The 22348-nt window shown below is 43.8% G+C and overlaps 1 protein-coding gene across 5 annotated transcripts in view; it reads left to right on the forward strand.

Annotated features, from left to right (window-relative positions):
* Window positions 1-250: 250 nt before the first annotated feature.
* The window catches only part of AJAP1 (adherens junctions associated protein 1), a 113150-nt gene continuing 91052 nt past the window's right edge, over window positions 251-22348 (forward strand). For all 5 annotated transcript variants that reach the window (XM_073316611.2, XM_073316615.2, XM_073316612.2 and 2 more), the window contains exon 1: window positions 251-551. In XM_073316611.2, the coding sequence (XP_073172712.1) occupies window positions 523-551 (29 nt within the window). In that variant the 5' untranslated portion in view covers window positions 251-522. The remainder of the gene's footprint in view (window positions 552-22348) is intronic.

Raw genomic sequence — 22348 nt, forward strand, 5'->3', positions numbered from 1 at the left:
GCCTTCCCCGGCGAGCCCCGCCCGGCGAGCCCGCCTCCCGTGGGCTAGGCAGCGCGCGAAGGGCAGCGGCGGAGACGCGGCTCGGCTGCGCATGGGGCTGGCTGGCGGCGGGCCGGGGGACGCGCGGGGCTCCAGCACCTCGGAGAGCGACCTGAGCCCGCGGGCAGGAGGCGCTGCCCCCCCCCCCCCCGCGCCCCTCCCGGCTGTGGCCGCGGCTCCCTGGGCTCCGCCCCGGGCTCTGCTGGCCCGCGGGCGGGGGCGGCGGGGCGATTCCGCCCGCCCCGCTTCCATGCGGGCACGCCGGGGTTCCCGGCCCCCGCCCGGCTGAGCGGGGCGCGGGCTGAGGCGGAGGGGCGCCCCTCTGTAGCCCGCCTCGGCAGCAGGGGAGAGCGGGCGCAGGAAGGACCCCCCCCCCCCCCCCCCCCGGACGCCAGCCTGAGTTTGAGCCCGGCGTGTAACCGCGGGGCGGCACAGATGGCTGGGGAGAGGAAGATCTGATCCTAAACTATTTGAAACGTGACAATGTGGATAAAACAGCTTTTAGCAATCAGGTAAGAGGCGCGAGGCGGCCCCCCCCCCCCGGTTTGGTTTTGGATCGTCACGAGTTTGTGTAGCTGGGTTCCTGGGGATCACGTTTTGTTTAGACATTTCCCCCCCCCCCCCGCCCGCCCCGTAGTTGGCATGGGTTGTACAAGATGAAATGACCTTTTGCTTCCTCCGCTGTAGTTTTCGCCAGGCTAACGTCTGTTGGGCAGTTTCTCTTGCAGAGTTCTGGTGAATCAATACCTTGAGGAGAAACCGGTTTAGTTAAAGAGTAGACCTGGCACTGCCAACCATGGTCAGTAAGTTACTTTTCAGCCCAAGTGTTGATCTGATTTGCCCAATCCTTGGACTTTGGTAGGACCAGATTCCTATATTGGGCGGTTGGGTATGAACATGCAATGCTATGTGGAATCACTATTTCAGTCTGTGCATCCATGTAATTATATAGTTCTACATAGGCGCAGTCCACGCACCAAGAAAATACCTTCTCCAAGCACATTGAGGATGTCTTTACAAAAGTATGCATATACATAGATATATAAAAACGTTGCATAGAGGTTTTATCAACATGCTGATGGCTGCAGTGATGCTGACTGAAAAACCTGCACTTGGTTAATGCGTGTGTCTATGTAACTATCTGTTTGTAATAGCCGTGTATATATATATATACACACCTGCATATACTGCATAGGTTGTACACAGGTGTATGCAACAGTCTCTATGTACACATGGAAGCATATACACAGACATCTTTGTTTGATATATGTATTTGGATGTTTAACTGGCAGGAAACAGTGGATGAATAGAGCTGTATAATAAAATAACTCTAGCATGTAAGTATCTCCCTGTTCATCATCTTTTAAAGAATGGAAGAAAAAAACAATTCTTTCTCTTGCCTCTAAAGTGATAGGTTGAAATAAATCATTGGGATTCAGATATTAATCTGATAAAAGGATTTATGCAGCTTGGTATGCAGTATTTACACACATATATATAAATTACAAGTGCTGAGGAACGTCAGACATGCTAAGGATAAGTGGTACCAGCTGTATCGAAGGCTTAACTTCTGTGTGCAAGTATTTGTGTTCCTTGGAGATTGAACGTTTTGATACTCTCTGTAGAGTGATGGGGAGAAATTGTGAAAGTAAATGTGTTTTTCTTATGTCTCTCCACTGGGATGCACTAGACTCTTACTTTGGACAGAGAAAGAAAGGAAAAGGAACCAGATTTTATGAGCAAACTCCCACCTCCGCTAAAATCTTTCCAAACATAGTGAATGATGATCGAGATTCATTGCAAAGCTATGTGACTCAATCGTCTGTTTTGGGGGTCGTGTGTGTGTGTGTGCATGCATTAACCATTATTCTCAGACTGATATATGTATAAGTCTGAGAGTATGGTTAATAGTACACTCTTTAAAATGCAGAAGTAAAATACCAATCTTGTAAAATACTCCAGGAAGTTTCTATGTAAGAGTAGACATCAGTTGGTTTATTGCATCAAGATAGTATCAACCCGATGTAGGATTATGTAGGAGTTTTCCTGTCACTATGGAAGGACCTATGGTGCAGTGTTGCAGTGAACATTCCAATGAGCATATTTGTTAACATTTAGCAAATCTGTTTCACTGAACTGTACTAAATAAAGGCCTTTTCACACAGATTGTGCTTTCACAAAGGGGGGGGGGAGCAGCTATGATGGCCCTTTTAAAGAGTTTTAAAGCTGAGATTGGGTATTGAGTTGAGTGTGACTCGAGACAGCTTGTCTACTTTCAGAGAAGTACTCAAACAGACCCTAGCTGGTCTTTGTTCCAGACAAAATGGAAATGCTCATTCAATGTCCTATCAAATTTAGTGTCTAATTTTCTCAGTGCTTTGCCTTCTGCCTCCTGCCTCTGCTTTGCCTTCTGCCTCCCGAAGCAGTAATCAGAAAACTCGCAATTCTTCCAGGTGTTTCTTCAGTATAGTGAAGGGTATCATGCGATTACTTCTGGTAGGAAAGTAGACAGACAGACAGACAGACAGATGTGTGCGAGTTGTAGATTAATCAAGAAGTACAACTGAAGGGGAACAGAATCTAAGTGTTATGTAACACATATTTATTACTGCTGTGAAGTCATCTGGCTGAAGTCTTGTTCTTACGATGATGCTGCATATAGGAATCAAAAGCATGATTCTTGCTGCTGATGTTTGAATAATTAAAAGAATCATTATTTTTCTTTATTTTCATTGTGTTTTAGTGGGGTTAAATTTAAAGTGGCAACATAGAAAAAATGACCAGTGAAGAATAATACATTGCTCTATGATTCACAGCAAGACACGCCTAAGTGAAATTGAAGAGGATTGTACTATGATTTTGGTCAAATGGGTAAGGTAGAGTTTAAGTCACAAAAATAAGCTGTGTCTGGTGTTTGGAAGAATGTTATTAATGTGTATGTTTTTATTTTCCTGGTGGGACAGTCATATAGCCTCTTCCAGTCTCTTGCTGTAGGGAGCTGCGGGCCCAAGTGTCTGCTGGACAGACTTCTCTGCTCATTCCAGCTTGCTGCCCTTTGCATGATGGTTTGCTTTGCTGTATAGCACCAGTACAAACTACTTATAAAATTGTGCTACGCAGCTGTCACTCTGCAACTGAAAACCCTGGGGGGGGGGGGGAAGAGTGAGGCTGCTGAAATGGACAGGTTGAGATGAAAGTAGCGAACAATCCTAACCTAGCAAGGGCATTGACAACATGAGACAAGAGGTCTTTTCCATCACTAAGTCGCCATGTGTCTGCAGCACAGACCTGGTCTCATTAGGGACGGGGGCTTTTTTTTTTTTTTGTTGGTGGTGAGCCTTGAGCCTGGAGAGGCCAATAGAGTAGGCAGTGTGGACTGAATTTTGAGAGAGCTGTGTTTAGGATAGCAGAGACCTTAAGCACCTGATCCAAAGCCCTTTGATGCTAATGGGGACTTTCCCACTGACTTCCCTGGGTTTGGGACCAGGCCCTAAGAGAGAACTGTCCACTGACTTTTAATCAAGCTCTCGCTTAAGCTCTGGAGTATGGAGCGGTTTTATTGTTTATTTTTATATACTTTATATTATTTTTCCTGAGCTTCTTACTGTGAGATTAGTATATACACAGCCACCCACCATATCTGGGGTGGTGACAGCCACGTGATGAATTCAAGAGCCAGGTGCCCAATAAATGGATCATGCACCTTGGACTTGTGGGAAGAGGGCAGTGGATGCAGTCAATCTCCCTGCACCTATTGTAACATCCCAGCCCTTAAAGCATCTTCAGACTGTCACAATCAATCAGTGAGGGAGATGCTGTTTAGTAGCAAGGATGAGGTCTTTAATGTGTCTGTGGTATGAAAATTGTGTCCCTAATGACCCTATGGAATTACTGCTAGCTCAAGTATGAAGATATTTTTCATTGCTTCCCCCAACTTGAATTGACTGGAAGGTGAAGGCAACAGTGAGGTAGACAGGGTTGTGGTGTCAGGCTGGAACTTGCAGAAGACAATACTCATGGAAACATCGCAGACTCTGCTCTTTAGTGCTTCAGCTTTAAACTATCAACATGAAAGCCATGGCTATCACTTCCCTCTCCTGATCACTTTAGGGATTCCTTTGTTATTCCTCTGGAGTCCAACACACATTTCCATCGCCTCGGAACTGTAGTCCCTGCTTGGCCTTATCAGCTCGCTCTCTCTGCCTCTGTTTCATTTTTAAGAAGAGATAACAAGTAACTTTCCTCCTAACCTTTTTTGCTGCTGTAGCCTCTCTCGCCAGCTTCCGCTTCAACTCTGATTACATTCTGGCTTTATTTCTGACCTTTCTCCTGTAATTTTTCTCATTTTCCTTTAAGAGCCGCTAGGGAAGCAACATAAAAAAAAAGCAAAAGACCCTTCCAGCTCCCAGTTCACCCCAGTACCTTCTTCCCCTCTAGGCCCTCATGGCTGAGAGGGATGTTTCTCTGGTCCCCCAATGAAACTGATATCTCCTGCTCCAAGGGCAAAGCTGCAGGGTCTGCAGCAGCAGTTGTCAGCTTGGAGACCAGTTGTGCTCCTAAAGCAAGTAGGAACAAGACTAACTCCTAGACTCTTAACTCCAGTTTATCTTCAGTTCTAGCTTCTTCATTTCTTTAAATGGGAACTTTCCACTTCCAAAATTCTTCTGGGCAGAGAGAGAGAGAGTGATCCTCAAGAGACCCAATCTCTTTCAACAATTTGCTAATTACTCCCCAGCCACTGAGAGCTTCCATTAATAGTTGTTATCCTGACCAGCACTGCAACTACCCTGATCCATCCCATCCCACCCCACTCAGAGACAGGAGTTATTAGTGCCATGTCCAGAAATGTGATTGTCCTGTGGTAAATTGGACTGCAGCTATGTATGTATAAACCCAACAAAATTGGGAGCTTCACATATTAGCTCTTCTTTCTTTTAGCTGTAGCTGTGAACATTCCTTCTTTAGGTGGAAATTGGATATTTTAAACAATATTGCATAGTCTTTACAGCATTTTCAGATCAAAACCTATTGGTGGTATAAATAAACATGTTGCTTGCAGTTTCCCTTTGGTTATGTAAAACAAGTCACTAAAAGCATATAACCTGGCATATTTGCATTGAGATAACTTTAATGGCCTTATAGTTAGTGCTGAAACAAAAAGTTAACGTGCATTTCTCTCATCAAGTTCACACAGATTCAGCCAGCCATCAAAGATGTGAACCTTGCATTCTCAGTGCTACTGTGAATACCAAATAGTGGGAGTTAATGGTTTCCACTAAAGAGGTTTTCACGTCTAGTAAATCTGTGCCGTGTCTGAGTCCCAGCAAGCTGTTGCTGGATGAATTGATTGCCACAGAAATTCATCTAGTGTCAGCGACTATGATAGTTATCAGCTACAATAATACTTGAATAAACTGCACTTTTATGCAGCAGTTCATCCCTTGTAACAGGCAGCAATTTCACAGATGAGAAAAAGGGAGATGTGCTGATATGAACACCCCTCTTCCCAGTGGTATGAATAATTGTTGTAATAATATTGGAATCATCACAGTATTGCCTTTTATTGTGTGTATTCAACAGAGTGAGAGCTGGAAGCTGGCTGAGTCACTGAGCAAGCACCTCAGCCTGCAGATGCTTTGGAGGCTTTTATTCTGGAGCGCCTGGTCCCTGGGCTGAGCGCACCAAGGAGCTTCGTAGAGATTGTACCTCATGTTCTCCAGGGTGGGGTCCAGCTTGCATATCTCTCCTATGCTCGAACCATGGAGCAGCAATAATTTCTGCATGAGACATGCCTGAGTGCTGTCCTAAAATGCCTCTGCTGGCCCTAGGAAGGCTACTTGCCAGTCCAGCGTTCGTTTACACAGTGACCCACTGATTCCTAGATTTCCCCAAGCCGTCTTTTGGAAGAGTGCACCGTAGCTTATCCGTATCCATAAAAAGGATACCTTGGATTGTTGTATGGATAAATGCAATGTTAGAATGATCAACTGGCTGCCCATCTGCTCTGGGGTTTTGAACAGTACTGCTTCAGTTTGCCTTATATAACGGTCATATGTTTAAAATAAGTCATTGCTAAATTTTCTTCAAAGGGTAACGTGCAAGCGGCGTCTAAACTGCTGTGAAGATTAGCTCTGAAAGCCGACTGTATGCCTGATCTCAATTTTTCTGTTTGAAGTCTGGCCCAAGAGGCCTCATTGTTACCCAGTGCCGTTCATGTGTGTATACAAGCAGTGGAGAGACATGAGCCGAGCTGCCTCACTCAGCAACTTTATAGGGTATATGTGGCTGCTCTCGGCATGTCTGAGATTAATTATGAAAATATGCTTACACCTTTAAATATAGCTAAGGGGAGACTGACTAGGAGGAAAGATTAAGGGAATTAAATATGCACAGCCTGGAAGAATGGAAGACACAGATCTAGTGTGCAGATACCATACAGAATGGAGGAAAGCATTACTGTAATTAGTTAGGAGTGATGATAAATAGTTTACAGTAACTCAAGACCAGTCCTGTTTGGATACTGTAGAAAGAACCCCTTCTACCTCCTCCTCCTCCACAGAACAAACCGTATTGCCTAGGACTAACCCAGGGAATGGATCCACAATCCAAGATAGTTGGTGGAATTCAGACCCCTCAATATCCCCAAGTCCCAGCTTGACAAGCACCTCTTGGGTGCTACCACTCTAAGGGACACTCAGAGAAGCCTAGTGAAAATGAGGAGGGAATGGAGGGGGAAGGCTTTTTCTTGTTTTTCCTTTGGACTTGCCAAAGCTGGGACCTGGCCTAAACATCCAATACTGCACACTAAATAGTCCCAGAGATGAACATCTCCCATTTTATGGGTGGTGACAGTGAGGCACAGAGAGATCATGGCCAAGATTTCCAAAAGTGACTAGTGGTTTTGGGTGCCCAACGAGGCCTGATTTGTCTGAAAGTGCTGAGCACCTGACTACTGCACTAAAGTCACTTGGAAATAGAACAAGTGTTTAACAGTTATAAATATCTATAAGACAAACCTCTGAACCCAACTGTTCCTTTGAAGAAAGAGTCAGAACAGCAATGCATATTTCTTTGTGACTCATTTTATTTTGACCTCTGCTATAGAGCTTGGTGGTTACAACCAACATAATTTCTTATGATAGGGATGCACTTAATTTAATTTCGCTCTGAAAGATGTTGATGGAATTTGGACTGCTGAGAGGTTTAAACTCAATCTCTGTTGCCTGAACTTAACTGTGGGAGATTTACCCGCCTTCATCCTTCAACATTAATTTTAGTTTTAGGGAGATTCTTTCTGAATTGAATATTTGGCCTGGCATTGAATCTGTTACTTTCCAGCTTTTATCAATTTCTTCTCTGGTCTCAGCATCTGTATGAGTCAATTCTGCATTAAAACCTGCCTCCGACCATTGTCTTGGAATGGCTTTAAGCTGGTTAGTACATATCTGTTAAGAGATACGTGCTCAGACACTATGGTGATGGGTGGCACTGTAAAACCCTAAGATAGATAGATAGATAGATCATTAACTAGAAAATAAGAGAAATTCTTCTTCCTGCATCATGTATTCGATAATCCTGGGAAGTATTTTAATTAAATAATACAGGGAAAGAGCTTTGTGGTTTTAGTATTCCAGGTCCTCTAGGAATGAACTGTTTTCAAGCAGACCCTTTGCAGTTCAGCTCTGACCCAACAACATAAACATCTCAGTTTCTCTAAGGTGCACAACAGTATTAGGAAGCAGATCCTTTTTGATGAGGTTTACTAGGTAAACGAGTGAAAATGAGTGGTATGGAAGAAAACACAATTTATATTAGCAGAGCTAGCTACAGTTACACAAGCGAGCATATAAACATTTCTGAAACACACACAATGTAAGACCAAGGTGCATGGTACCCTTTAAAGAAAGGTCTCTTTTGGGTTTCTTTCTCCTGAAGGTGATTACTCTTTGGAATTCCTTGGCTCAGAGATTCTCTGGCCTAACAGGTTCCACATTACTGGGAATGAAGAAAACATGGAAGACAGGTATCAGTGGGTATATCAGGGTATAAAATAGGATTGAATATTGAGCAGTGAAGAATCATGTTGTTTAATTTAATCTCATCTGTCTCTCAAAGTGTTTCTAAGGTGCCCAGTCACCATAGTATTTGGGCACAGGGGCTCACAGGGTTGAACTTGCTAACTACAAAGTAGGATTTTTTTTTCCCCCTCAGCTCATATTGATGAGGAGCTTGAGGTCTTCATCAGCTTCCCGTGGAGCACCGAACAAGGAGTAAAGATGGAGGGGGCCAAGGAGCATAAAGTCTTGAGGCCTGCTAGCAAAACTTTGGGGCCTTCCATACAGACTCCTTTCATTACTCCTTGCATGGACTCTTGGCACCTCATGCTTCAGGATTTACACCAGTCTATGGCTATTAGGGATTAGTATGAGACCTCCAAGGGGGAGATTATCCCACATCTGCCTACTGCAGTGTTTCTTGCCCCTTATTCTGAAGCATACGGTACTGGCCAGTGTCAGAGACAGGACTAGATGAACCTATATCTTCCCCTCAACTCCTTAGTTTTACTCCTAAATTAAACCTCCCCGTTCCACCCCCAGCAGCAATCAGCTGGGTCCAGCACCACCATCGGCTACCCTGCCTCAATGTTCTGGCTGTTCCCCCTTCTAACTCCAGGGAACCTGGTCTCCAGAAATCACCCTGGGAACATCCCTTAATACTCCAAATAATAGACATCCTGCAATTTCAGGAGAGCCTCAGTTCTTCCATTCTTCTTTTTCAAAGATTATTTAAAGAGAAACATTGATACCTGGAAAGAGCACGATCTGTTGTTGCAGTGTGTCATACACATTAACGTTCAGCTGAGCAGTGGCACCTGAAGGTCTGGAAAGTCACCCGAACCAAGCAGTATGGAAAAATCTTTTCTTCAAGGTTTTGAAGACTAATATTTCATCTGGAAGGCCCCTTTCCAAGGAGATCATTTCAGAGCTAACAGGATGGATCAGCAGATAGTGGTTGATTTGCCTAGGATTTCCCTGTGGATTTTAATGATCTCAGGTGCTGGCTCAGGCTAGGTACTTGGTGAAGTGGAAATGCTAGTTAAAAGTTTCAGTGTGAATAACAATAAGGAGCAGACAGCATATGGCAAAAGGGAGTTTAAGTTCCTTGCCCAGCCAACCCTTTCAGCCTCCTGATGTCCAAAGGTGGGATAAAGACATCACCGGAGAACCCCAAATGCAGGGGAATTAGGATGAGTTGGAGATTAATTTCCTTAACATTTCCTTCTATCTGTGCTCAGGGATGCAGCATTTCTGATGTCAAGCAACAATAAGAGTGAGAGCAACCAGGCTTGCTGGAGAGGGATGCACAATTGTGCCTGAAATAAGCATGTTCCCAGGCAGTGGGGACATTTAAAAGAAATAGAGCCAGCTAGCATACAGATAATGGCCTCTGCCAGAGTGATACCTCAAATCTTATCATTGCCTGCAACCGCTCAAGTGGTGAGAAGGGGAAGAGACAGCCTGTGAGATCAGGATTCAGTTGCATTAAGACAACACTGTTTCTCAGCACAGGGTCACCCTCCCATCCCAGTATATAGCCACAGAGAAATGCTTCTGAGCTTGCTTCTCTTATAACCTCTGCAGATAGCATATTCCACTTCAGCTGAGTCCAGCTCCGCCCTCCCCACCCAGGCTGGGCTCTCTGACAATCAATGAAGAGAGCAAATACCTGGGTGAGATCTGCTGTTCAGGGAGTTAACTCTCGTCAGGCCAGCTGCTGGAGGGGTCTGTACACCAGGTACTAAATCCTTCTCTCAGCTACAGGGGCTTAAACTGGAGCTACTCCATTGATTCTTCTGGATTTACTCTCCTTCCATGGCAGTTCCATTATTTTTTCATTTTAAGTTGTTTTGTGAATTCTAGAGCTGGTGGAAGGTGTGGAGTCACCAGGGCACTGGCAAGACTATGCACCCTGCCGTGCTGTGCCTCTGACAGTGCCTGGAGAGCCCCTTGTCGCAGTCAGACTGAAGCGCGGTTGGCCCTCGTCTCACGCTGCCAGCTGGGTTCCCAGCTTTGATTCTGGTTTTGGTGCTGTTGGGGAGGGGATATATTTTATAATTTATATAATTATAATAATTGTATAATTATTATATAATCCCGGGGGGAGGAGATATCTTTTATTGGACCAACTTCTGTTGGGGAGAGAGACCCGCTTTCAAGCTGCACAGAAAGCTTGTCCCTCTCACCCCGCCTGTCCCACCTTGTCTCGCTAATATCCTGGGCCTGACACGGCTGCGGCTACACTGCACATCTTTTGACCTCAGGTATTTAGCTGGCTCCCATCGCTGCAGTGTTCGAGTGCCTTGCAGCCTAATGTATTTATTCTCACAACACCACTGTGAAGCAGGGTAGTACTATGATCCCCATTTTACAGATGGGGAACTGAGCACAGAAAGACCAAGGCCCTAATCCTCCAAGGTATTTAGGCTCCTAACTTCCATTCAAATCAGTGGAGGTTAGACACCTAAATATCTTTGAGGATCTGGGCCTAAATGACTTGCTCAAGGCCCACAAGAAATTAGAACAGCAGGAAATTGTACTCTGGTCTCTGAAGTCCCAGATTATGCCCCTAATGCCTGGATCATCTTTCCTCTCTCATAATTGACAATAGCTGCTGGCTTGTACTGAATTGAAGTTAGAGGATAAAAGCTACCGTGTTCGTTTGCTGATCTCCCTAAGCAATGCAGCACCCACTCCCTCTTTGCTAGTTATCATGAAGACATTAAACTTAAGTAAAAAAACTCCACCCCGACTCTCTCTGGGAATAAAGCATTTGACACTGTTTGTAGAAATGTTCATTTTCAATTTTAATCTGAAAAATGCCATCTCTGAAGAATTGTGATTTATAAATAAAGGGAGGAATTATATTTCAAGTCAAATAACATGTGATTTTTTTAAAAAAAAACCATGCTCTGAAGGTCTTTCTCACAAGCTGTAATTTAATGGAAATGTTATTGCATTGGCAAGTGCATTGTATTCTTTCTTATAATAGCTACTGGTACGTAATAAATTTTGATGAGTAATACCACCAACAATTATAAATACAGTGCTCTTTTCACATGATACAGCATGTGAATTTGTGCTTGTTGCTTTAGGATATAAATGCCATTTGTTCGGAGCCCTTGCCTGCGAGTATCACAAAATGTTTCTGTATTTCTGTAATGAAGAATGAGGATCTGTACATATCCAGCAAGAGAAGTGTGGTGCACAGGCAGACAAGGGGTATGGACTGAATTTACTTCTGGGCATGTTGTTAACTGCCCACAGTACAAAATGCTGTCAGTGTAATGTATGTGTCAAAGCTGGGAAGCAGGGCCAAACACTGGAATTTTTCTCAGCCTTTAATCTAGTGAAATCCCAATCGAACTCTAAGGGAGTTTTGCCTGAGTAATGGCTCTGTAAAAGCTGATTTAAAAAGCTCACAATCTGGTCCTGTCTGTCAGTAGTAAAGAGTCTCTTGCCAAAGGAATAAGGTTTGTGCTGGCATGGTGTGTGTGAGCCTGTGTTTGTGAGCTGAAGGAGCGAGTGAACGTATGTGAGTGTGCCCCAGTGAGCCAGAAATGAGCGCACAAGGGAGCTTGTGCAGATGTAGCTGTGTGTGTGACAGAGGAAGTGCATGGACTGAGCGAGAGAGGAGGGAAGGGGGGTTGTGCAGGTGTGTGTGTGAGAGAGAGTGGAAGGCTGAGTATGTTTGAGAAACTACGTATGAGGGGAACTGAGGGTTTGATCCTACACGTTGAAGTCAGTGGCGCAGCTCCCAGACTGGGCAGATTTAGGCCATGAATAAGAAGTGGAATGTATAAAGCTTTAAAGGGATAAAATCCAAGACGTGTGTCCCAGAATTTAAATGCAGCCACTTCCTCGTCTTTTTACGGTACTCAAATAAAAACACGGTTTTATGGAATTTAACCACAACCTCTTGGCAATCATTCACTCCCATCTATAGGGCACTTTGTCATAGCAATGTGTTGCTTAAAACCTACTGCTGCTGTAGAAATGTATGTTTTGCTAAACTCTCAAGCATTGGTTTATAGCTCTATAAATAAGGGATGTGAATGGCAGGTTAGCTGAGTAACTATATTAGAAACTGTGATGCTCAAGAGTTACAAAGACTGGTTGATCACCATTCAGGAAGCATCTGGGTAGGTTAAGAGCAACTAGTCAGACCTGTATGTTTTGCTATTTTAATGTCTATTATTTAGGATAAGTGGCAGAGCTTGGACTAGACCTCATAACTCCTTGCTTTGTACTTAGTCCCCTAGACTTGACCCTGCATGCTATAGAAGGCTTGGTGCACCATGTGTTCTGGTGTGAGCAATGTCACCTTTTCCAGGTGTAATGTTTGCCCCCATATAATTAATTCCCTAAAATGACACAAGACCTTGTATTATGATGTCACCGCCCCCTCTTCCTCAAACAAGGCTTTAAATGATGGAGTGTTAATTAATGCTAAATTGACATGGATTAGAACATCCACTTCAGTACCCAATGAAACTGTGGTGATTAATGCCATGGAAGCAAACAGGAAATGAATGAATAATTATTTCCTGCTTCTTCAGCAGTGTGATCAGACATCTGCCTTGCCCCTTTGGAATCACTTTCACTTGACCAGTTGAGGTGCCACATTGTGAATGTCTGAAGAGCACGTGTGTGTCACGTACCCTGTGCTAAATCTCCTGTGTTTTTAATAAACTTTTTCTCTGCTTGGAACTTCACATGTTGGAATTTTTGATTTGAAGAATGCTGCATCTCCAAAAGGAATAAGCTCATTTTGTTACAAGCAGTTGACATTTAATAGGTTTTCTCATGAATGAATGGGGAGATGCTTTATATGCCTTATTGTTCCTTGCTTTATAAGAGGCTCTATACTGCTCTTTAGCAGTGAAGTTCTATGAAGTGAAAAATTCAAAACTTATTCTGGGTTCCAGTCAAAGTGACACACTCTCTGCCAAAATTAATTTTGATAGTTTTGTTGCAACAGAATGGAAACATTTGTTATGGGCTTTACCTTGAGACTAGGCAGCACAAGCTGCTTTTAAGAGGAAAGGATTAAATTCGTTATACTCTCTTTTCATCCTTCTCTGAACTGAAAAGGTCCAGGCCCCTAAGCTTTGCAAACCTGCTGTCATGTGGACATGGCACTGATCTCTCAGATCACACATGCCCTGGTGCTCCCAGCTGGACCTTCATTTTTTGCAAGTGCAAACAATTGTGGGGACAAGGTTGCTCCCATGTGTATTGTTGGGTCTTTTGCAAAGATAAGTTCTGTTCCCATCAAGAGCTGAGTTTCCTCTGCTCTCTGTGAAAGCATCTCATAGTGATGGTGAAGTACAGAAGACCAGACCAAGGGTTCTTCAGAAGGACTTGTATTTTAGAGGGGCCTGGGATTAACTCAATACTAGTTTCACATTGGCCTGCGAGGATCCAGGGAGTCCCCTATTCCTTTTTTTCCCAGGGAATGTAAGAGATGACGGCCATAATGCAAGATGAGGCTATAGCTTTTCAGGTATCAGAAATTGTAGTATGATTTGCAATTTAGAGATGGAAGGGACCTGTTAGATTATTTAGTCCCTTCTCCCATAATGATAGCACAGGATGTGTCTATGTAGGCAAAATTGGGTTGAGATGATTCAACCACACATTTTCACTGGATCTATTTGTTCAGGAGGAGTCTCTCTTTGTTACTCAACTCATGGGGATAGCTCCTTCTGGCCAAGTATGGCCAAGGGCACATTGCCCTGTAAAACCTGCACCAAACATGTACGGTCAGAATAAAAGTGCATGTATGGGGAGGATATTTTAGGCTCCTGCTCGAAGTTCACAGTGAATTCTGTCACCAGAGCCCACCCAAGGGGCCTAATTCTCCTCTCACATCAGTGTAAATTAGGAGTAACTGTTGAAGTCAATGGAGTTAAAGTGGTGGAAGATGGGTGCATTTGGAGTATTCTTGGGGGAAGAACAGTCAATTACAACACAGCTTGTGTTGCATGGACAAACCAATGGAGTGAGGGGTGAGCCATGAAGAACAGCGCCTTCACTGCTGCCTTCACTTTCTGAAATCAAGAGCCAGATGGCTATTAAAGTCACAGTGACACCAGCGTGAGTGCCTAGAACTATTGTGTCCCCATGGTGCAGTGTGTCCATGTGGTGCAGTGTGTCCCCGTGGTGCAGTGTGTGAAATGTGTCCCCGTGGGGTGTGTGTGTGTGTGTGGGGGGGGAGTAGAAGTAAAGGAGTGTCAGGCACAAAAACGTGAAGCAATAGAAGGCCAAGAATGGTAGCCTGCCAGCCTACCCCTTCCTACAGGAATGCCTACAAGAAGCTGAGGTCAGGCTGCATCTGTGTCTTGAGGAGATTAAGCAATAATGAGATTGAATGAACTGTAAAGCTTGAAATAAAGCAACGAGGAAGAAGAAACCCCTCATCCTCATCTCAGTCTGCTAGGTTGAGACCCTGGACTCCCCTTTGCAGAGAATTATTTGAAATGTTTTATATTTCTTGCAAAAGTCTTTTCTTTTTAACAAATTGCAGCTCAATCTAATATCTGACTAGCAATTGGACTTGACAGCCTCTGGGCTCACAAACATGCTCCTTGCAAAAAATAATGCCCCTGCTGAGTCACATTCACCTTTATCCTGCAGAAGGTCACCCCTGCTGTGACTGTCACCATTATTGCCTCAGTCAAAAGTCTGCATGCTGCCAGCATGAGACTGTGATCTTCTTCTCTGTGTGCAATAAGATGGCCGTGGCAAAGGGAATTCCTATTCTCCACAGAAAGGAAAAGAAGAAGAAGAAGAAGAAAACGTGCTTTACACTAAAGGCATGTTGTGGACCTCTGTGTGAAGGGGTCAGAGCCATTCCCCCAGGATTGCTCTTAGTGTCTTAAGTTTTTTGTTTTTCTCCATCTTTTTAGCTCATTTCATTTTCTATTACTTAGAACCGAGCTATAAACCTCCTCCAGAAGCAAGCCACAGTCAGCAGTTTCAGCAGCTTTCAAAGATGTTTTTTTTTTTATTGAAACTTGTGCTTTTAGGGATGAGATTGACACTAGAGCAGAAACTAGGACAGACAAGGACCTCCCTGGCACAGCAGAATGGGCTGACATGAGAGTTTCCAGGGTTCTCAACATTGGTTGTTATAGCTGTGTAATTTTATTTTGAAAGCCTGGATGCTGGCAAAGTGGTTAAGCCCCATGCTTACCCATAGCACTGTATAAATAATAAACAGGTCAGCTATTGCACTGTGAAGGGTATCCCTGTTCCTGCTGCCTCTTGTTCTACTTGGAGTAAATGAACCGTGTTTCTTGTGCTAGATACAAACTCAGTACAGAAGAGACTGTCTTTGTCCCATACAGCACCCAGCACAATGGGGCCCTGATCTATTACTAGGTACTACCACAATACAGATAATAGTAATGATTAAATTCTACCCTTGGTTTTGTAGCCATATGTTTGTATCCATAGCCTTGTTGCACCAGGGCAGACATGCTCGAAGCCAGTGGAGTGGCTACATCAGAATCTCTCACTCTTCTCCAGCATCTAAACTGAACCTTGCTTGTTCCAGCTCAAGAAGCCTGTCTAATTTCTCTGGTACATAATTGATTTATCCTTTTAATGAGAGAAGTGCCCAGGAAATGAGGCAGGGCTCTTTAATAAGAAAAAAATGACTTGCGTGAAGATGCAGCACCTGGAGTTGAGAGGCCATGGATTTTTGAAGGCATGAGACCTGCTCTGGAAGGTTTGCTAAAGTCTTCAATTACATTATTTTCACGCACAGTTTCTGTTTGGTTTCATCTAAAAGGGAAACTTCTTTGACTTCCTGTAGACAAAGGTGTAGGGGCTGAGTCTTCTCTCGCTTGAACTGGTTTTAAACCCATGTTACTCCATTCAATTCAGTGGAATTACTCCTGATTTACACTGGTGAAGGTAAGAGGAAAACCAAGGCCCCATGTATTTTAAGGCCCAACCCTGCAAACACAACTGAGTGTAGTGCTTACTTCTGAGAGTAACTGAGCACATCTGAAGTACTCACCATGGTAAGCACTACTCTCAGTGCTAAGTATTTGCTAGATTGAATAGTGTCTCACTCAGACCTGGACATCACCAGCTGTGGCAGCTACAATGACATATAATGTAGTAACAATTCAACTGGACTCTTTTTTTTTTTTGCTGATGTAGGTTTTCATGAGTGGCTAAATTACCAGGTATTGCAGCAAGTGTGCAGTGAGATGGAAGATTCATTAAGAAGAACAAGGCAAACTTCCCCTCAAACCTTCTCCCTCCCCTTGACTGTTGCCTTCTGAGCAGAGAGGACACCGAGGCAGTGTGGAGACTTGTGTTCTCACTGATCACATAGGCATTGAACAGAATCATCCCACATGTAATAAGCAGCTGCAGGGAAGCAATGATCAAAGAAGCTAACGTTTGCAACAGAGCTTGTGCCACTGACATTACCGAATAACAACTGCACTGCAGGTTGCTGGGCTGGCTGGCTAGCTGTCTGTGGTGCGTCTCCTTTCTTTTTGCACCAGATATCATGTCTTCATTTCTTCTAGTCTCTTACGCTGATATTTTAAATTTTCTTGCTTTTCTTGTTCCTTTTGTGTTCTGTAAACGTCTGTAGATGTTCCTTTCTCTCTTGCTTCCTCAATTGTCATTGGGTCTTATTTTGCCACCACCCTTTTGTCCATCATTCATTTCCTTGTGGTGGTGATCAGAATTTTTCATGCACTGTGCACTAGCTTGCAAAAGTACCTGCTACTTTAAAATCAGAGGGTCAGAGCCTGAGCTCAGTTACAGCAGTGTAAATCTGGAGTATCTCCACTGACTTCAATGGATTTGCACCCTGTCCCAGATCAGAATCAGGACCAGTTATTGTCAGTGTCCATCTAAGCCTCAGTAACGCATGTGTGTACATGATTGTGTAAGGCCATTGTGAAAAAGCGACTACACAATGGACTTAGGGTATGTCTACACAGCAAGAGCTGTGTACGGGTTAGCCTACTGGAGCTAGCTTGAATACAGATAGTGCGGATAATAATAGCAGCAAAGACATATGTGCCCAGTGTCTGTGCCAGGCTTGTACTGCCCAGGCTGTGCTGTCTTCACCACTGTTGTTACCCGCATTAGCTGGATTCAAGCTAGCTCAGGCAGGCCAACCCATACTCAGTTCTTGCTGAGTAGAAATACCCTTTGGCTTCGGTTCAGCAACTAACTTAAGCACCTGCCGAACTTGAAGCATGTGAGCAGTCCCACTGGAGTCAGTGGTTCGGTTCACATGCTTAAAATTAGGCACATGCTCAAGTAAGTTACTGAATTAGGGCCATGGGCCATTGTCCGTCGCCCGGGCTAGATGAATGAAAGAGGCATGGGGCCATGGGGGTCTGGGAGCCCCTGAAACAATTGTATTTAATACAGTAACATGCATATTTTAGTGGTTTTGAGTTCAAGCCTTGGAATGAGGAATTCTTGAGTTTTAATCCAGGCTCTGATGCTGATTCCTTGGGGCAGAGCTTCTGTACCCCATTTCCCCCATCTGTAAAAGGGGAATAATACTTCTGTCACCTGCTTTGCGTGGGGTTGTGAGGATTAATTATTTAATGCTTGTAAACTGCCTTGTAGGTTGAAAGTGTTACACAATTGTTGCTAGTATGATAATCATATTTTTATTTATGAAGGTTCCATACAATAGTGCTTCTTACTTTGAAATGGTGAGTAGCTCTGAAAATTCCAGTGGTCCCAGGGATACCAGTGATCGAGATAGAACAGCCCTTTTAGAACATCCAGTCCCACTACAAGAGCCAATGCAGGACTGTGTCCTAGAGCATAGATTATAAGTGTGTTGTCCACAGAAGTTACAAAAGTCTTCCTTCCACGCCTGTTCTTTTATGAAAAACAACCCCCAAACTGTCACCTTTCCAAGGGCTAACTGGATTCGTATCCCGCTTTTAAAATGTTCATTTGTTTATTTTGTCATGTAAAAAAAGCTTGATCATTCTGCAGAAAATCTGGTTGGTTCGTAAATTGATTAGACAGGCGATAAACGTGAAAAAGTCTGAGAATTCAAGAGCAAGGCAGAAAAATAACTCGTTTTTCATTTGTGGCTATAGGGAAAACACAGATTCCACATACAGCCACATCGATCACTGTCTGCATCAAGGATGCCAATAAACTAAATCTGGCAACTTTACTTTTCAACTTCTTGATGGAAAAAATGAATATTGCATTGCTCAGCTTTGGAGCAATGACAGCAAATTGGATAGCATTTGTTACAAGGGGTATGTAATAAAATAACCCCCTGAAACAATAGTGTGGCTTGTATCACGCTGTTACGATGATGATTATTTGTATTGCCCAAAATGGGCTTGTTGCTGAACAAACACAGAAGAAGACAAGGTGCGTGCTCCAAAGAGTTGATAATCTGAGGGTGCGTCTACACCAGAGCTGGAGACGTAATGTGGAGGAGATGCATGTGTTCTAGCTTTGATGGAGCTAGCATGCTAAAAATTGCAGCATGGCCGCAGCTGGCGGGACGGACTAGCTGCCAGAGTGTGCACTCAGAAGTCTTTGATGGGATTGTACTTGGCAGCAGCTAGCCTATCCTGCTGCGTGTGCTACCGTGGCTTCACTTATATTTCGCTTGCTCGCTCACTGAAAGGTAGCATGCCTGTGTCTGTTTGAGCTGGAAAGGTTGGGAATCGTTAAGAAAGGGATAGATAATAAGACAGAAAATATGGTAACGCCTCTATATAAATCCATGGTATGCCCACATCTTGACCGCTGCGTGCAGATGTAGTCTCCCCACCTCAAAAAAGATATATTGGAACTGGAAAAGGTTCAGAAAAGGGCAACAGAAATTATTAGGGCTATGGGGATAGTCTGGAGGAGAATCAGGGGAAGTGGATACTGGGAGTGAGCCAAGGTTGGGGATTAGTGGGATAGAGAAACAAAGGAGTCAGGAATGGAGGGATTCAACACCAGAGTCAGGGGAAAGAAAGTTGGTGGGAGGGGCAGCAAGCCTCCTAAGTTCTGGTTGAATTAGAGGGCAGCTGTTAGAATCTGCCCTGTCCCCTAATAAGGGAATCTGTTGAAGGTCATGCAGTAGTAGCAGGCCTAACCTTCAGGTCCTTTGAGTGCTCAGGCAGGCCTTCGCCAGTGGACCATTCTGCCTCCATAGCTCAGACCTGCTTTATTGTCATTCATCTTCCTGCACCCCAAATCCCTGGGGAAAGAGCAACATCATAATATTTTGTCAGCCATGAGGGGCAATGTGACTCTGAGGTAAAATCTCATCAAGATGCTGTTAGATCATCTGGGGAATTAACAGACCTGTAATTTTGAAAGGAATATGTATTTAGTCTGGTCAGTCAAACCAATATCATTCTGAACTTGCCTGGGCCTGAAGCTAACTTATCCTGTTTTTATATATTCCTCATAGCATTAGAGACAATCTCTAAACACTTTGGTTTATTGGTTTCATACATAGATCATGGTCATTTTCCTTTAAAAACACAACTTTTGTGTGTTTTAATGCTTAGGTGAGGTTCTCTAAGCCCTCTGGGTATGAACAGGAGATAAGCACAGAGAGTGCAGGCTTCCCCTACATGCACTGACGACAGCTCTGGGTTGGACGGTCCCACTCTCGGGATAAGAGAAGTTTTCCAGGCTAACGCAATCTTTCACTGCTTAGTCTGCCTGAAAAGGGGGCAGCTGTGGTTGTGGCTTGTGTGGTGTGGGCCCACCCATTGAGAAATGAGCGGAGGTCACTAAACACACTTCAAACAGTCCATTAAACCCACACAGACAATGGTTCTGAGTAACCAGGATGTTAGCTGGGTTTTGTGCCAGTGTAACTCCCCCGGTTTCAATAGGGTTATACTGCTATTGAGCTGGGGTAACACTGAGGTGATTCATGTACTGTGTGTCATTTCTAATCCCACAGACATGACGCTTTCAGCTCTTTACAAATCTATTTCCTGGGCTTATTTACATTTTTTTTTTTAAAAAAAAAAGCTCAACCCCCAGACCTTCCTATTTATTTTAATTTCTCTGCCTTTTCTTAGTTGCACATTTTATTGGGATGGTTCTTAAGTAACTCTGATTTTCCTTGTACTCTTTAAAAGCCAACAATTGTGACCCCCCCCTCCATGCCGCTATCAAAGTAGCTCTTGTGTTTTAGTTCTCTGGGTGCATGCTAGGTCTTCTGGCAAGGGCCCTTGTCAGTCACTGCTGCTGCAAGAAGGAGTAAGATCTAGTCACCGTCCTATGGGAGCTCCTCTAAGGACATCCATATATGCTGCATGTCTTGGGATTCCAAACGGATTCAATTAGATACTTGCTAATTAGGGAGTATAAAGTGAATAGACAGTATATCCTTAGCCTACCCAATAACATAATGTGATAGCTCATTATAAACGTACAGGTCATGTTCGTTTTTAAAGTTTAGCTATTGCTTTTGCAGTTACTCTGCTGTATACTGAATTGTATCTGTTTTCTCTGTGTTGTGGATTCCTCCTTTGTCTTTCCAACATATTGATATTTTGAATACATGCATGTGTGTCATGCCAAGAGCCAGATACACTGCTACTAATTAGATTATAGTTGCACCCATCGAAGGCCTGGTGCTTGCTAATAAATACAGTGGCTTCCAGTGGAGGGAGAACCGGAAAGCTGTGTTTCCCTTTGGTTTGTTTTTGGAGCTTTGTAACCTGAAAATCTGAGTTAAGGAGTACAACTTTTCTAGAAACTTTCTAGTGGATATGGAATTATTACTAAGACAAATTTCCAAGAATGTTCTGTTTGATTTATTTAACTCTTCCCCCTAAGATTCTGAACCAGTAATGGCTACTAGGGAGAATCAAGGAGGGAGCTGCAGTTCAAAGAGACAGGTGCAGTTTTTAGTTTAAACAGCCAACTCATACAAAACCCCTTTGTCAAGACTGGACAAACGCCGAGTGTTATTTCAGACAGTTGGATGAAATGCCCTACTGTCCCTCCAGAGCACACTAAGTACATGCAGTGTTTGGAAAACTCCATTGGAAGCCTGCATTTTCAGAAACGCTGACAGGGTGCAAAATTGTTGCAGACTGCAACAGAGAACAGAGTCAGAGGAGAGGAGCTATCGGTGATTTCTTTAAATGGCCCCTGTCTTAAAGGGAATGGACGTTCACCAGGGAAGGAGAAAGAAAAGGAGTACTTGTGGCACCTTAGAGACTAACCAATTTATTTGAGCATAAGCTTTCGTGAGCTACATCTCACTTCATCGGATACATACTGTGGAAACTGCAGAAGACATTATATACACAGAGACCATGAAACAATACCTCCTCCCACCCCACTCTCCTGCTGGTAATAGCTTATCTAAAGTGATCACTCTCCTTACAATGTGTATGATAATCAAGTTGGGCCATTTCCAGCACAAATCTAGGCACAATCTGCACTAGAGGGTGCTGTTCTGATGAGCTGAAAAGAAGAGCCGTAGCCCTGAGAACTCATGATTTATTTCTCTCTTGAATCTCTGCAGCCTCTTTCTGGGGACTGTGGCTGTGAAATTCTGGCCATCCCATGTGCCCATTGATGCATTTTATTTCCTCTTGTATTTGCCAGCTAATCATTCAAAAATGAGGTATTTTCCAGTGCAGTGGGGATACCTAATGCTGCCAGACCAGAACGGGCAGCATTTTACATCCATTCATCCCTCACTTGGGACTAGAGTAAATGGTGATACTGAGTTCTGGGCCATGGACAGTTTGGTACGTGCCACCGTATTCCCTGCTGCCTTATTGGAGGATTGAAGGAATTGATTTCTTACCACAAGATCCTAGGGATTTTAAGAACAGAAAGAGTTTTTCCACACGAACTTACTGGCACCTTTTAAAATCTATTTTATCCCCATCTTGCTATTTCACCAGCCTCTGCTCTTGTCCTCCAACCTGTTTTCCTTCTCCAGACACCAGCCATTTCCTTCATATATACTCTTCATGTTCTCCTTGCCTCTGTCATCATCCTAGTGACACCATCCTTTATCTGCCGCATGGAACACTTTTGCACAATTTCCCGTCAAGTTTCTGTAATTTTTGGTGGCGTACTTTAATTTTGGACAATCTCATCAGTGTGATTAAAGCATCTTTAATCAGACACAGGCCCTTGCTGTGCTGATCAGTTCTGGATCCAGGTTTGCAAGTGGATCCACACTTCCCCCAATATTGGGTGTCTTTGAATGTTTTGAGTTCATTATAGAGACAGGACCTGAGCCA

Source organism: Lepidochelys kempii, chromosome 18 (genome assembly GCF_965140285.1).
Source record: "Lepidochelys kempii isolate rLepKem1 chromosome 18, rLepKem1.hap1, whole genome shotgun sequence".
Classification (NCBI taxonomy): domain Eukaryota; kingdom Metazoa; phylum Chordata; order Testudines; family Cheloniidae; genus Lepidochelys; species Lepidochelys kempii.